At 39.5% G+C, this 12,764-nt stretch overlaps 1 protein-coding gene across 1 annotated transcript; it reads right to left on the bottom strand.

The window, feature by feature from the left end:
- Positions 1-7,704: 7,704 nt before the first annotated feature.
- On the bottom strand, positions 7,705-10,317 carry LOC146644091 (uncharacterized). Its single transcript, XM_085396019.1, has 2 exons — positions 9,160-10,317; positions 7,705-9,027 (listed from the first exon to the last, which is right to left on the bottom strand). The coding sequence occupies exons 1-2, from the start codon at positions 9,439-9,441 to the stop codon at positions 8,374-8,376; spliced, it is 936 nt and encodes a 311-aa protein (XP_085252145.1). The 5' UTR covers positions 9,442-10,317; the 3' UTR covers positions 7,705-8,373.
- Between the last annotated feature and the right edge of the window lie 2,447 nt (positions 10,318-12,764).

The raw sequence follows: 12,764 nt of genomic DNA, 5'->3' as shown, positions 1-12,764 counted from the left end.
TGCTCACTAAAAGGCTTGCTTTTTCTTTTTTTCCCCTGCCTTACTCATCCACCGCGCTCACAACACATGCTGTGATTCTTTTGGCAAGTGGAGCTATGTGTATGTTTTCTCTATGTGTGGGCTGTGATCAGGTGCACTGCAGCCAAGATGGTGTGCGTGTGTGTCTCTGTGTGTGTGTGTTTATGTGTTGATGTTCCTGTTGTGCTTGCTGGCAGTAACTTTAACAGGTGGGTTTCACTGTGTGTGCGTGTGCGTGTGTGTGCGTGTGTGTCAGAAGATCAGAGATCAATCTGTCGTTCTCCTTCTCACTTTTGGATACTGGTGCCAGATTTTACTGCATCCAGTCATCACACGAATTATATAGATATAGCAAAAAGAGCCAGAAAAAAGACTATAAATTTGTTATGAATAAAATAAGAAAATATTCCAACAACAAAAAGTTAATAGCATACAAATATTGGGATAGCACAGACTATATAATAGATTCATCCACTATGATGTACTTGCTCTTTCTATGTTGTGTTGAAGTCATTGTGTTGTTTTTTTGGAGTCAAAAGTGACAACATCAGGACAACAGGGTGTTAAGTTATCAGCTAAGTTTAGCGTGGTTAGCAAGTGCAACATCAATATGTGTGAAAGAAAAGCGTCTGGACTTCTTTAAGTTTTGTTGAAGACGTTTCACCTCTCATCCGAGAAGCTTCCTCTTCGTGGTTGACTCAATGAGTGCAAGTTGTCCAGATCCCGTGGCTGTAAAACAAGCTCAAATCATCACTCCTCCTCTACCATGGCATGAGGTGTTTGTGCTGATATGCTGTGTTTGGTTTTGCCAAATGTGGTGTTGTACATTACGGCCAAACGTCTGTCTAAGCGACGTTGTTTCAGAAGTCTTCCATCTAAAACAGTCCTTTTCTAATTTTACTGTTTGGAACTTTAGCATTCAACGTCCTATCTAAGCTGTGCAAAGTCTGCAATGTAGCTGCTGAGTTAACAGCTACATAACTGAACCATAACTGAAGAAGCTTCTCGGGGGAGAGGTGAAACATCTTCAAGAAAACTTTAAAAAGTCCAGACGCTTTTCTTTCCAAGCTCCTTAGACTACGATGACCTGGATGACTGAGAACCTTCACAGACAAACAATATGTGTGGCTGCTTCGCACAGACACAGATACTTCACAAGAACTGAAGCACAGTTTTATTGGATAGACTTATTACAGTTTATCTCTAAAACATCTTGGGATGGGGGAGGGTCAATTTGAATTAGTTAAGGCAAAAGCTACTTTGCACTAGCAGAAAGCTAGTTTTCACCTGGCTGGCCCTCAAGCGATGTAAACTTAAGTCTTTAATGCAGTTAAGAATTACTTACATATACTTAAAAATAAATATACCACTCAGGGCGGTTGTCACAAAAAAGGAAGTTTGCAATATTTTAAAGTTGGGCATTTTAACACTGAAATGTTTTGGGATTTAATTGCTCTTGCAGCTAGCCCCAAGCAGTAATTCCAGTTTATGGCAACTCCACTTCATTGCTCAGTACAGGAGCCTGAGGTTTGAAATATAAAGTAAATTTACTTAGAGTTAATGTATAATTAGAAGAAGCTGGATGAGTACATACTACAGGACAGTATGCAGTCCTGTGAAAAGCCAAGTACACCCTCACTGCCAGGTGCTGCTCATCAAATGTACTTGATTAACTGATCATGAGAAAGTCTCTGCCTGATGAACAGTATTAGGTAAGACTCTATAAAAGCAGAACTTCCTGTCAGTTTGCTATTCTGAAGCATTTGCTATAATCTTCCCAGGAATCTTTCAAATTCACCCCAAAATGAAAATATGCAAAACTGTAACAAACTCATCACCTACATTGCAGACTTTGCACAGCTTTGATAGGACTTTAGATGTCAAAGTTCCAAACAGTAAAATTTAAAAAAGAACTGTTTTGGATGAAAGAGTTGTCAGGCAAACAAACCAAAAGACTTCTGAAACAATGTTCCTTAGAACATGTTTGGCCGTACTGCACAATACCACATTTGGCAAAAACCAAACACAGCATATCAGCACAAACACCTCATGCCATGGTAGAGGAGGAGTGATGATTTTCGCTCGTTTTACAGCCACAGGATTTGGACAACTTGTAGTCATTTAGTCAACCATGAACTCCTCTGTATATCAAAGTATTCGAGAGTCAAATATCTGTCTGACAGCAAAAGCTTGGCCAACACTGGACTATGAAACAGCACTGTGAACAGAATAGCTGAAAAAGGTTTTGTAATGGTCCAGATCTCAACCCCAACGAAATGCTTTGGCTAGAGACTCGTGCATAAATTAATGTTCACAAACCTCAATGAACTGAAGCACTGCAAACAAGAGAGGGCCAAAATTTCTCCACAACGATACAAAGACGGATAAAGTCATACAGAAAAGTATTAATTCTAGCAATTGCTGCTAAAGGTGGTTCCACAAACTACTGAATCATGGAATGTACTTGCCAGCAAGAATTGAACATTTATTGAGCTATAACTGATCACACATATGTACTGTACAGTAGGGTACACACACACACACACACACACACACACACACACACACACACACACACACACACACACACACACACACACATATACATAGATATATCTATATATCTATATCTATATATATAGATATATATATATATATATCTATATATATCTATATAGATATATATTTGACCTATATCTATCTATATAGATATATATTTGACCTATATCTATCTATATAGATATATATTTGACCTATATCTATCTATCTATCTATCTATCTATCTATCTATCTATATATATATATATATATATATATATATATATATATATATGCTAGACTAAGGCTAGACCCCCCTATGCTAAGCAAGCCGGACGTCGCCCAGATCAACAAGGTCCGCGTCAGGTGTTGAGGAACCAGGGCACCCTGACGAAAAGTGGGCTACTGGAACAAGAAGGCATCGGTGGGCGCCCTCAATCTCCCAGGCCTCTGGGAGAGGACCCGAGCTTGAAGGATAAATCGCCCGCAGGGGCGTGCTGGGTGTTTGTTATATATATATATATATATATATATACACAACTTTTCCTATTTGAATTGCTTCCATCTGGATTAGTTCAATGAAGACTGTGTATTTTCTGATTAGCAAAGTCGTCAAAGTCTATAAATGATAATGTCATTTCATACTTATTTTAAATTGATCAGTTACTGCAGCAACAGCCAGCCATTTACAGTATCTGAGCTGATTTTACAAGCATAGACATGATTGTCTTTCTCACAGATGCCCTCAGTGTCAGTATGCTGCAGCTGTGGCTCAGCATTGCCACATCCATTAATGTCTCAGTATAGAAAAAAAGAAAACATTATGGGCCAAGAACTCAAATTCCTGGATATGAATAAAGAAAATCATTCGTTGGTAACACTAGATAGATAAACATTGTGCATAACAAGTGCCTGTTCATGCAAACGGCCTATCTAGGGGGGGGAAATGTGTGCTATTTATGCAGTTTGATTCCTTTAGTGCGCCTCTGGATATTGAGATGCAGCAGTACGGCCATTTCATCAGCAAGTCAAATATATACTGGCACAAAATCATAGTATTTTGAAAAAAATAAAGGTGATCTTTAAAGAAAAACACAAAAGAATACCATATAAGTAAATTAAATTAATGTTATTAATGCTTTTCATTTAACATTTCTCCACTAAGATAACTATAGATAACATATGTTATGACAGTGAAAAGTGTAATTAAACCTAAACTCAAATCAGAAAGAATACAATAAACAGAGCTAACTTGACCTCTTTAAAAAATAAGCAGACAGCTGTTTTTGTCCATTCAAACAAAGGGCCTAAGTTTAACCCACCTAGCACAATATAGTAGCAAAGCCCATTCAAATGGTGTTAAATGGGTCATGTTGCTTAGTGCAGTCATGAGAAAAAGCACATTACTAGCCAAAGACCTGTGCTTTTCACGCTGTGCCTTGTCTCTCTTGTGACCTCTGGATGGATGCAAATATATGGATGAAACCCATTTCTGCAAACATTTAGCTCCCAGTGGATGTCAGTAATGGCAGAGATCAGCTACAACCGCCCTCCTTATGTCTCGGAGGGGTTCAAAAATGGGAGAGCAGAGAAGGAAGTGTCAAGCGATTTCTTCTCCTCCCCAACATAACCAATCCAGGAAGTCGGTCTCCTTTCTCCTTCCTCTTCTTCTTTGAGAATTTCTGCAACTCCACGTGAGACTTTTGATGTTAGTGAGAGCATTAGATGTGACGTGACCCAATGATTAGAACATATGTCATCATCGGAGGAGCACTCGGATAGGGGAAGGGATCGTGCTGGATCTCTGAATGAACAGTGAAGCTTTCATCCAAGACTGCCGCTCCCTTTTATGATGTTGAAGCCTTTGAAATGCACATCTAGGCATTTCTTTATTCAGCTAGGAAAGAGGAATAAAGCTGAACTACTGAAGAGCACTATACACTATACTGGATGGATTAAAAACAACAACAACAAAAACAAAAAAAAATATTATGGTAAAGGTGCTACAGGAGTTTATTTGATTTTTTATTAGATTTTTTTTTACCTCCTGTGGTCACGGGGACCAAGTGAGATATGGGGAATATGAGGAACAACAGTCCCAGCAATGATATGCGGTAGTCTGCTCGTCTTGACTATATAAAAGTAAATATAAATGCATCTATATATCATAACTGTTCTGTATGACGAGCTGTAAATTTGCTCACTGTGCTGCATAACCCAGTTTTGGTCTTTAGCTCTTGGACGGATGGCCTCAAATATCACTCTAGGATACCGATATACCGAGGAGTTCATAGTCAACTCAGTGACTGCAAAGTATCCAGGTCCTGTGGCTGCAAAACAAGCCAGATCATCACCCCTTCACGGTGATGAAAGGGTGATCTGTTTTTTAATTTTCTTTTAATTGAAAATCTTTTTTTTATTATCTAAAGGATAGAAAATTAGCTTTAGACAAGAATATGAAAAAGCAAAGTCCACTCGGAAATAACCCACATTTTGTTGAGTATGCAACCACCTTGACTGCCCTCCTCTCTCAAGTTTTCAATTCAAAAAATTTTGGCAATAGAAAAATAATCAAAGAAGCTGTCAGGCCATCAGGAGTCGTTTCCAAAAAGCAAGGATAATTATCACTCTTAGTCAAGGATGTGCATGACAACATTGATGGGATTAAAAAAAGAAAAGAACTGTTAAATTTTTGAGTTGGTGCTTAAGGTGACTATGACCAATTTAGAACTAGAAAAGAGGAGGAAAAAAGCAATAGTTGCAAAGGAAAAGAAATTCAAGCTTCTGTAAAAAACATACTTTCTTTTAATTACAGTTTTTTTACAGTCGCTAACAAGCGTTTGTCCAAACAGTTGTCACATTTGCAAAACTCTAAACACAATTAGCACAGGATCGGTCTGTTGTGGCCATACCATTCACACATTTCATGTCGTGTTCACCCAATATGCAGTCAGTGAACACATTTCCACAATGCTTACATTTTCTTAACAGACAAGTTATACCTCCCAACAAAACTATGGACTGTTCTTGTAGTATCTACGAATGTTAACACACAACATCCCACAATAGCAAAAACAATATTCCAAACCTTAGATACAGTATAAAAACCTCTGCTTCTGCAATGATATCAGTACAAAAACAATATCAATATCAAAAATATATCTCAGCTGATAATAAACAAACAATTGAATAATTGACACACAGCTGATTTATGTTGGGTAAATTGGGCCAACCACAGCTTCTTCCATTCTGGCTTAGACTCAGTGGGGTTTATAAGGCAAGACCTTGAGGAGTGATGTTTTTGGAAACAAAAAAAAGACAAACACTGTAATGTCTGGTCGAGGAAGAGTAAGAGCAAGGGGCCCAGGGAGAAGAGCAGGCCCAAGGAGAGGGCAAGGTAGAGGTGTAAGAATGCGTGGTGGTGGCATTCCAAGGGCTGCAAGAACAGTAGTCAGTGATGAAATCCGTGCCACTATCATTGACCATGTAATCAACCATGGTCTTTCACTAAGAGAGGCTGGTGAAAGAGTGCAGCCCAATTTGAGGCGGTCAACGGTTGCCTCCATTATACGCATCTTTCAACAAACCAACAGGTAAGTATTGCATTTTACATGGATTGTTTCTATTCTCACTTGACATGTCAATATGGTCATACAGTAATGCATATGTTGAATTTTTTGTCTTTCTAAAGAATGCAACGTCTTCCACCCTCTGGGGGAAGAGGAAAGCTCCTCAGTAATGATCAGGAGCTTGCCATTGTAGAAATGGTTACTGCAAATAATGCAATAAAACTGCGTGAAATTCAAACTAGAATTGTGGCGGACCATGAGATATTTGACAATATCGATAGAATCAGCCTCACAACCATTACGCGGACATTGTCCAAACACAGAGTGCGGATGAAGCAGATCTACACTGTTCCCTTTGAGAGGAACAGTGAGGGGGTCAAGGAGCTACGACGACAATATGTCCAGGTATAGTGTATATTCAATCCAATGTCCAGTTCTATAAGCTTTGCACTTTGCAAGTAGGTAACCTACACAATACTAGGTTACAGTACAGTATGGTATACAGTAATAACATGACTTACATAAACTTTGTTTCAGAGAGTTATGGAATTGGAGGCCAACCAAGCCCCTCATGAATTCATATACATCGATGAGGCAGGATTCAATCTGGCCAAAAGGCGTCGACGTGGACGAAATGTAATTGGAAAAAGGGCCACAGTTGATGTGCCAGGACAGAGAGGGGCAAACATTACCATGTGTGCAGCAATTGCAAATGCAGGATTACTCCTTCACAGATGTCAGGTTGGACCCTATAATACAGAGCGCTTGCTTGCCTTTCTCAATGATCTCCACCAGCGCCTGGTTCCAGAGCAGGGTCAGGAGGGTGAAAACATGAGGACCTTTGTAATTACCTGGGACAATGTGGCTTTCCATCACTCGCAAGCAATAACAACATGGTTTGAAGTCCACCCAAGACTGGTAAGTCTCTTCCTTCCACCCTATTCACCTTTCCTCAACCCCATAGAGGAGTTTTTTTCTGCATGGAGGTGGAAGGTTTATGACCATCAGCCACATGACCAGATGTCCCTCCTTGAAGCCATGGATGCTGGCTCCAGGGACATCACAGTTGACGATTGCCAAGGGTGGATCCGACATACCAGGCGGTTTTATCCCAGGTGCATCGACTTGGATAACATCAGATGTGATGTTGATGAAAACATGTGGCCTAACCCTGAAGATCGCAGGGATTAGATGCAAATTTTTTGTCTTTTTTTAGCCCCCCTCCCCCTCCCCCCTTTTTATCTTGGCTATTTGCTGTTGTTTTTTTGTTCAGAATGCTCTTGTGTGTTTCATGGATATTTTGTTCACTGTAAGCAATACTGTAAAACTTTCTCTGTCCTATCATACCGTGTTTCTACTGTACCTCCTGTAGTAAACAGTGGAGAAACAAAAACTTGTTTGCTTTTTACTGGAATGCTTTTGAATGTGAACATTACTGTACATGTGGACATACAGTTACCAACCAAGACATTTCTGGTGTCAATATGGTGGATTGCATGTTTCGCATGCAAATACCTGTGACACTGAAACATAAAAGTCTATGCAGTTTTTGTAATGTCAATACAGTTTTTTTCAATCGCTAACAAGCGCCTACCCATACTTCAGATACTTTTTCTAAACTCTTAACACAGACTCACACCTACAAAACACAATTGGCCAAATGGACAATTTTCTTCTCAAAAATACATTTTGTTAAATATATACTACCTCTTCATTTCAAAATAGAACACATCTTTCTCTGCACACACTAACTGTACAAAAACACTATAAATCTGACTCAAAATGAAATTAGTCTGTCAAAGAATAACACTTGTTTTCACTTCACAAGGTACATGCAGTCAATCAAAGTACACCAGGTTTCAAAATACTGGCTATTATTGACATTACAAAAACTGCATAGACTTTTATGTTTCAGTTTTACAGGTATTTGCATGCGAAACATGCAATCCACCATTTTGACACCAGAAATGTCTTGGTTGGTAACTGTATGTCCACATGTACAGTAATGTTCACATTCAAAAGCATTCCAGTAAAAAGCAAACAAGTTTATGTTTCTTTACTGTTTACTACAGGAGGTACAGTAGAAACACAGTATGATAGGACAGAGAAAGTTTTACAGTATTGCTTACAGTGAACAAAATATCCATGAAACACACAAGAGCATTCTGAACAAAAAAACAACAGCAAAAAGCCAAGATCAAAAGGGGGGGAGGGGGAGGGGGTCTAAAAAAAGGCAAAAACTTTGCATCTAATCTCTGCGATCTTCAGGGTTAGGCCACATTTTTTCATCAACATCACATCTGATGTTATCCAAGTCGATGCACCTGGGATAGAACCGCCTGGTATGTCGGATCCACCCTTGGCAATCGTCAACTGTGATGTCCCTGGAGCCAGCATCCATGGCTTCGAGGAGGGACATCTGGTCATGTGGCTGATGGTCATAAACCTTCCACCTCCATGCAGAAAAGAACTCCTCTATGGGGTTGAGGAAAGGTGAATAGGGTGGAAGGAAGAGACTTACCAGTCTTGGGTGGACTTCAAACCATGTTGTTATTGCTTGCGAGTGATGGAAAGCCACATTGTCCCAGGTAATTACAAAGGTCCTCATGTTTTCACCCTCCTGACCTTGCTCTGGAACCAGGCGCTGGTGGAGATCATTGAGAAAGGCAAGCAAGCGCTCTGTATTATAGGGTCCAACCTGACATCTGTGAAGGAGTAATCCTGCATTTGCAATTGCTGCACACATGGTAATGTTTGCCCCTCTCTGTCCTGGCACATCAACTGTGGCCCTTTTTCCAATTACATTTCGTCCACGTCGACGCCTTTTGGCCAGATTGAATCCTGCCTCATCGATGTATATGAATTTATGAGGGGCCTGGTTGGCCTCCAATTCCATAACTCTCTGAAACAAAGTTTATGTAAGTCATGTTATTACTGTATACCATACTGTACTGTAACCTAGTATTGTGTAGGTTACCTACTTGCAAAGTGCAAAGCTTATAGAACTGGACATTGGATTGAATATACACTATACCTGGACATATTGTCGTCGTAGCTCCTTGACCCTCTCACTGTTCCTCTCAAAGGGAACAGCGTAGAGCTGCTTCATCCGCACTCTGTGTTTGGACAATGTCCGCGTAATGGTTGTGAGGCTGATTCTATCGATATTGTCAAATATCTCATGGTCCGCCACAATTCTAGTTTGAATTTCACGCAGTTTTATTGCATTATTTGCAGTAACCATTTCTACAATGGCAAGCTCCTGATCATTACTGAGGAGCTTTCCTCTTCCCCCAGAGGGTGGAAGACATTGCATTCTTTAGAAAGACAAAAAATTCAACATATGCATTACTGTATGACCATATTGACATGTCAAGTGAGAATAGAAACAATCCATGTAAAATGCAATACTTACCTGTTGGTTTGTTGAAAGATGCGTATAATGGAGGCAACCGTTGACCGCCTCAAATTGGGCTGCACTCTTTCACCAGCCTCTCTTAGTGAAAGACCATGGTTGATTACATGGTCAATGATAGTGGCACGAATTTCATCACTGACTACTGTTCTTGCAGCCCTTGGAATGCCACCACCACGCATTCTTACACCTCTACCTTGCCCTCTCCTTGGGCCTGCTCTTCTCCCTGGGCCCCTTGCTCTTACTCTTCCTCGACCAGACATTACAGTGTTTGTCTTTTTTTTGTTTCCAAAAACATCACTCCTCAAGGTCTTGCCTTATAAACCCCACTGAGTCTAAGCCAGAATGGAAGAAGCTGTCGTTGGCCCAATTTACCCAACATAAATCAGCTGTGTGTCAATTATTCAATTGTTTGTTTATTATCAGCTGATATATATTTTTGATATTGATATTGTTTTTGTACTGATATCATTGCAGAAGCAGAGGTTTTTATACTGTATCTACGGTTTGGAATATTGTTTTTGCTATTGTGGGATGTTGTGTGTTAACATTCGTAAATACTACAAAAACAGTCCATAATTTTGTTGGGAGGTATAGCTTGTCTGTTAAGAAAATGTAAGCATTGTGGAAATGTGTTCACTGACTGCATATTGGGTGAACACGACATGAAATGTAAGAATGGTATGGCCACAACAGACCGATGCTGTGCTAATTGTGTTTAGAGTTTTGCAAATGTGACAACTGTTTGGACAAACGCTTGTTAGCGACTGGAAAAAACTGTAATAGCCAGTATTTTGAAACCTGGTGTACTTTGATTGACTGCATGTACCTTGTGAAGTGAAAACAATTGTTATTCTTTGACAGACTAATTTCATTTTGAGTCAGATTTATAGTGTTTTTGTACAGTTAGTGTGTGCAGAGAAAGATGTGTTCTAATTTTGAAATGAGGAGTTAGTATATATTTAACAAAGTGTATTTTTGGGAAGGATATTATCCATTTGGCCAATTGTGTTTTGTAGGTGTGGGTCTGTGTTAAGAGTTTAGAAAAAGTATCTGAAGTATGGGTAGGCGCTTGTTAGCGACTGTAAAAAACTGTAAAGTGAGGTTAAGGATGGTAGCATGTTAAAATATAGTACTTATTGTTACTTTGGTAATAATGGTCACAGACTGCAATTGAAAGCTGTGTAAAATTACATGTAAAAAGGTTAGTTTGAGTGTCAATGGGTGTGTGAGGAGCCTCTACAGAACTTGAGGAGGAAGCAGCCTTTTTCTAGACATGTTTTCAGTGGCTTCAATTTTCACTTCTTAACCAAATGTCAACTTTGTTTAGAAATGACGTAAAATTGTCTTTTCAAAAGGTTTTTGTTGTTTTCTGGATGAAAAGCTTTTGGAGGGACCCAAAGGCTGAGCCACTTTGAACTACAGCAGTGGCGATGTGTGAGAGTTGAAGACATCTGACCTCTTTAATGGGACTCCACCTGACTCCACTCACCCTTTTAGCTTCTTTCACGACTCTGTTCAAACAAACCTAATGATAACAAGAAAATACACTCAACAAAAATGAAGAGCAGTTATCTGTGTTAGGGTGAAAAAGAGAGAAGAAAAAAATGAGGAAGATAGAAAAAAGCAAGGCAGCAGTGAGTAGAGTAGATGATAGCAATTAAACGCTGCTAGTCTAGTCTCAGCTAGAGACAGACCGGCCATTTTGTGAAATAACATGCATCCTCTTTATTGCACGACAGTGTAACTTTGTCTACTGCCAGCCATTTGATTTTGTACAAATCCACTCTTCTGAGTTCGTGTGTTTTTCTGTGTGGCCAGATGCAGCTTTGTGCACCATCTTTTCGACGTCCTTATACTTCTCACCACAATATGTTTATGTGCTGAAAGAGAAATCATTTCCTTCCTTCTTACTAAAACCGATTCTGAAGTACAATTTCACTAAGGCTGCGTTCACACTGCAGGCAAAAGCGCTTCAAATCCAACTTTCTTGACCCTATGCGACCCATATCCGATCATCAGTCAAACAATACTGTTTGGTCTGGGTCTAAACAGAGCGCGTTGTGATGTTTGCATTTAGCAATGAAAAATTTGTTGACTCTTTCCAAACTACTTTGCTGAGTAAGTGATTGTGGGTTTTATCTTTGTAAACTGCATTTAATATTAAAACGTGTCATAAAAAGCCTGGTGCATTTAACCGTTTTCTTTACCAAGCATCAGAGCTCTGGGAAGTTGGTTTAATAGTTGTTTACTTTTCAAAGAATATTTAATGACTGCACGTTGGGAGGAATTTGTGAGCGCGTTGTAATTAATTTGTGGTGTGGGAACAAGCATTTGGACACAACCTCAGAAGATTTGTGCTTATACAAACCAAATTAAACACTGAATAGAGCCACATTAACATTTTGCTCACAAACAGTGACACAGTGTTGTTGTTTCTTGTTTTTCGATCCCATTGTTGAGCTCAATATAAATATTTGAGTAATTAAAACATGAAGAAAGAAACTCGTTGTCTTTCTTCATATACTGCATTAAACATGAAAAACTGTAAGCTCTAGTTTAGAGTTTTACAGCTTGGTGGATTCCAAGAGAGTGGTAACTGATGCGGACTTCAGTGGGTATGTACATGAAGGAAACACAGGTGATGAAGAGTTAGGGGTAGGTATGGTGCTAAGGAGAGAAATCAACATGTTCTCAGGACAGACAAAAGTTGATTTTGCAAAATGGAGAGAAATAGCTATGGTGAAACCATAGTTTAAGAAGAGGGAGGAATATAGAATAACGTATAAGAGTGGCTTAAGGTGGACACAGGAGTAGACAATCTGAAAGAGATAGGAGACGGCAGAGTGATAACAGGGGAGAGTGCAGCTAGCCAATATTGGGTGGTATTCTGTACAATGACTTTGGAAACCAAGAAGATGGATAAAGTAAAAACAAAGACAAAGATTACAAAGGTGGAAGATGAAAAGTGAAAATTGTACAGCATAGTATTCAAAGCAGGAGGCTATAAAAAAAAGGATAGTCAGGGAGTTGCTCTGGTGACCAGTATAAAGCACAAGTGGTGGACTTAACAGTTCTGGTATCGGTAGCAAATGGCAAAAGCCAGTTGGGCTCCAAGGCAGTGAGCACAGGGCTTACTAGAGAAGGTTGGGCCCTCAGCCCATATTCATGAAGTCTGTTTTTGATTGTTTGGTCACAAAACAGCACCTGTTGTTAATTTCATT

Source organism: Rhamphochromis longiceps, linkage group LG22 (genome assembly GCF_057381845.1).
Source record: "Rhamphochromis longiceps isolate RC_006_pf linkage group LG22, R_longiceps_female_GT1.1, whole genome shotgun sequence".
In the NCBI taxonomy this organism is placed as follows: Eukaryota; Metazoa; Chordata; class Actinopteri; order Cichliformes; family Cichlidae; genus Rhamphochromis; species Rhamphochromis longiceps.
The sequence above is the reverse complement of the archived record's forward strand: the minus strand, read 5'-3'. Positions and strand labels throughout refer to the sequence as shown.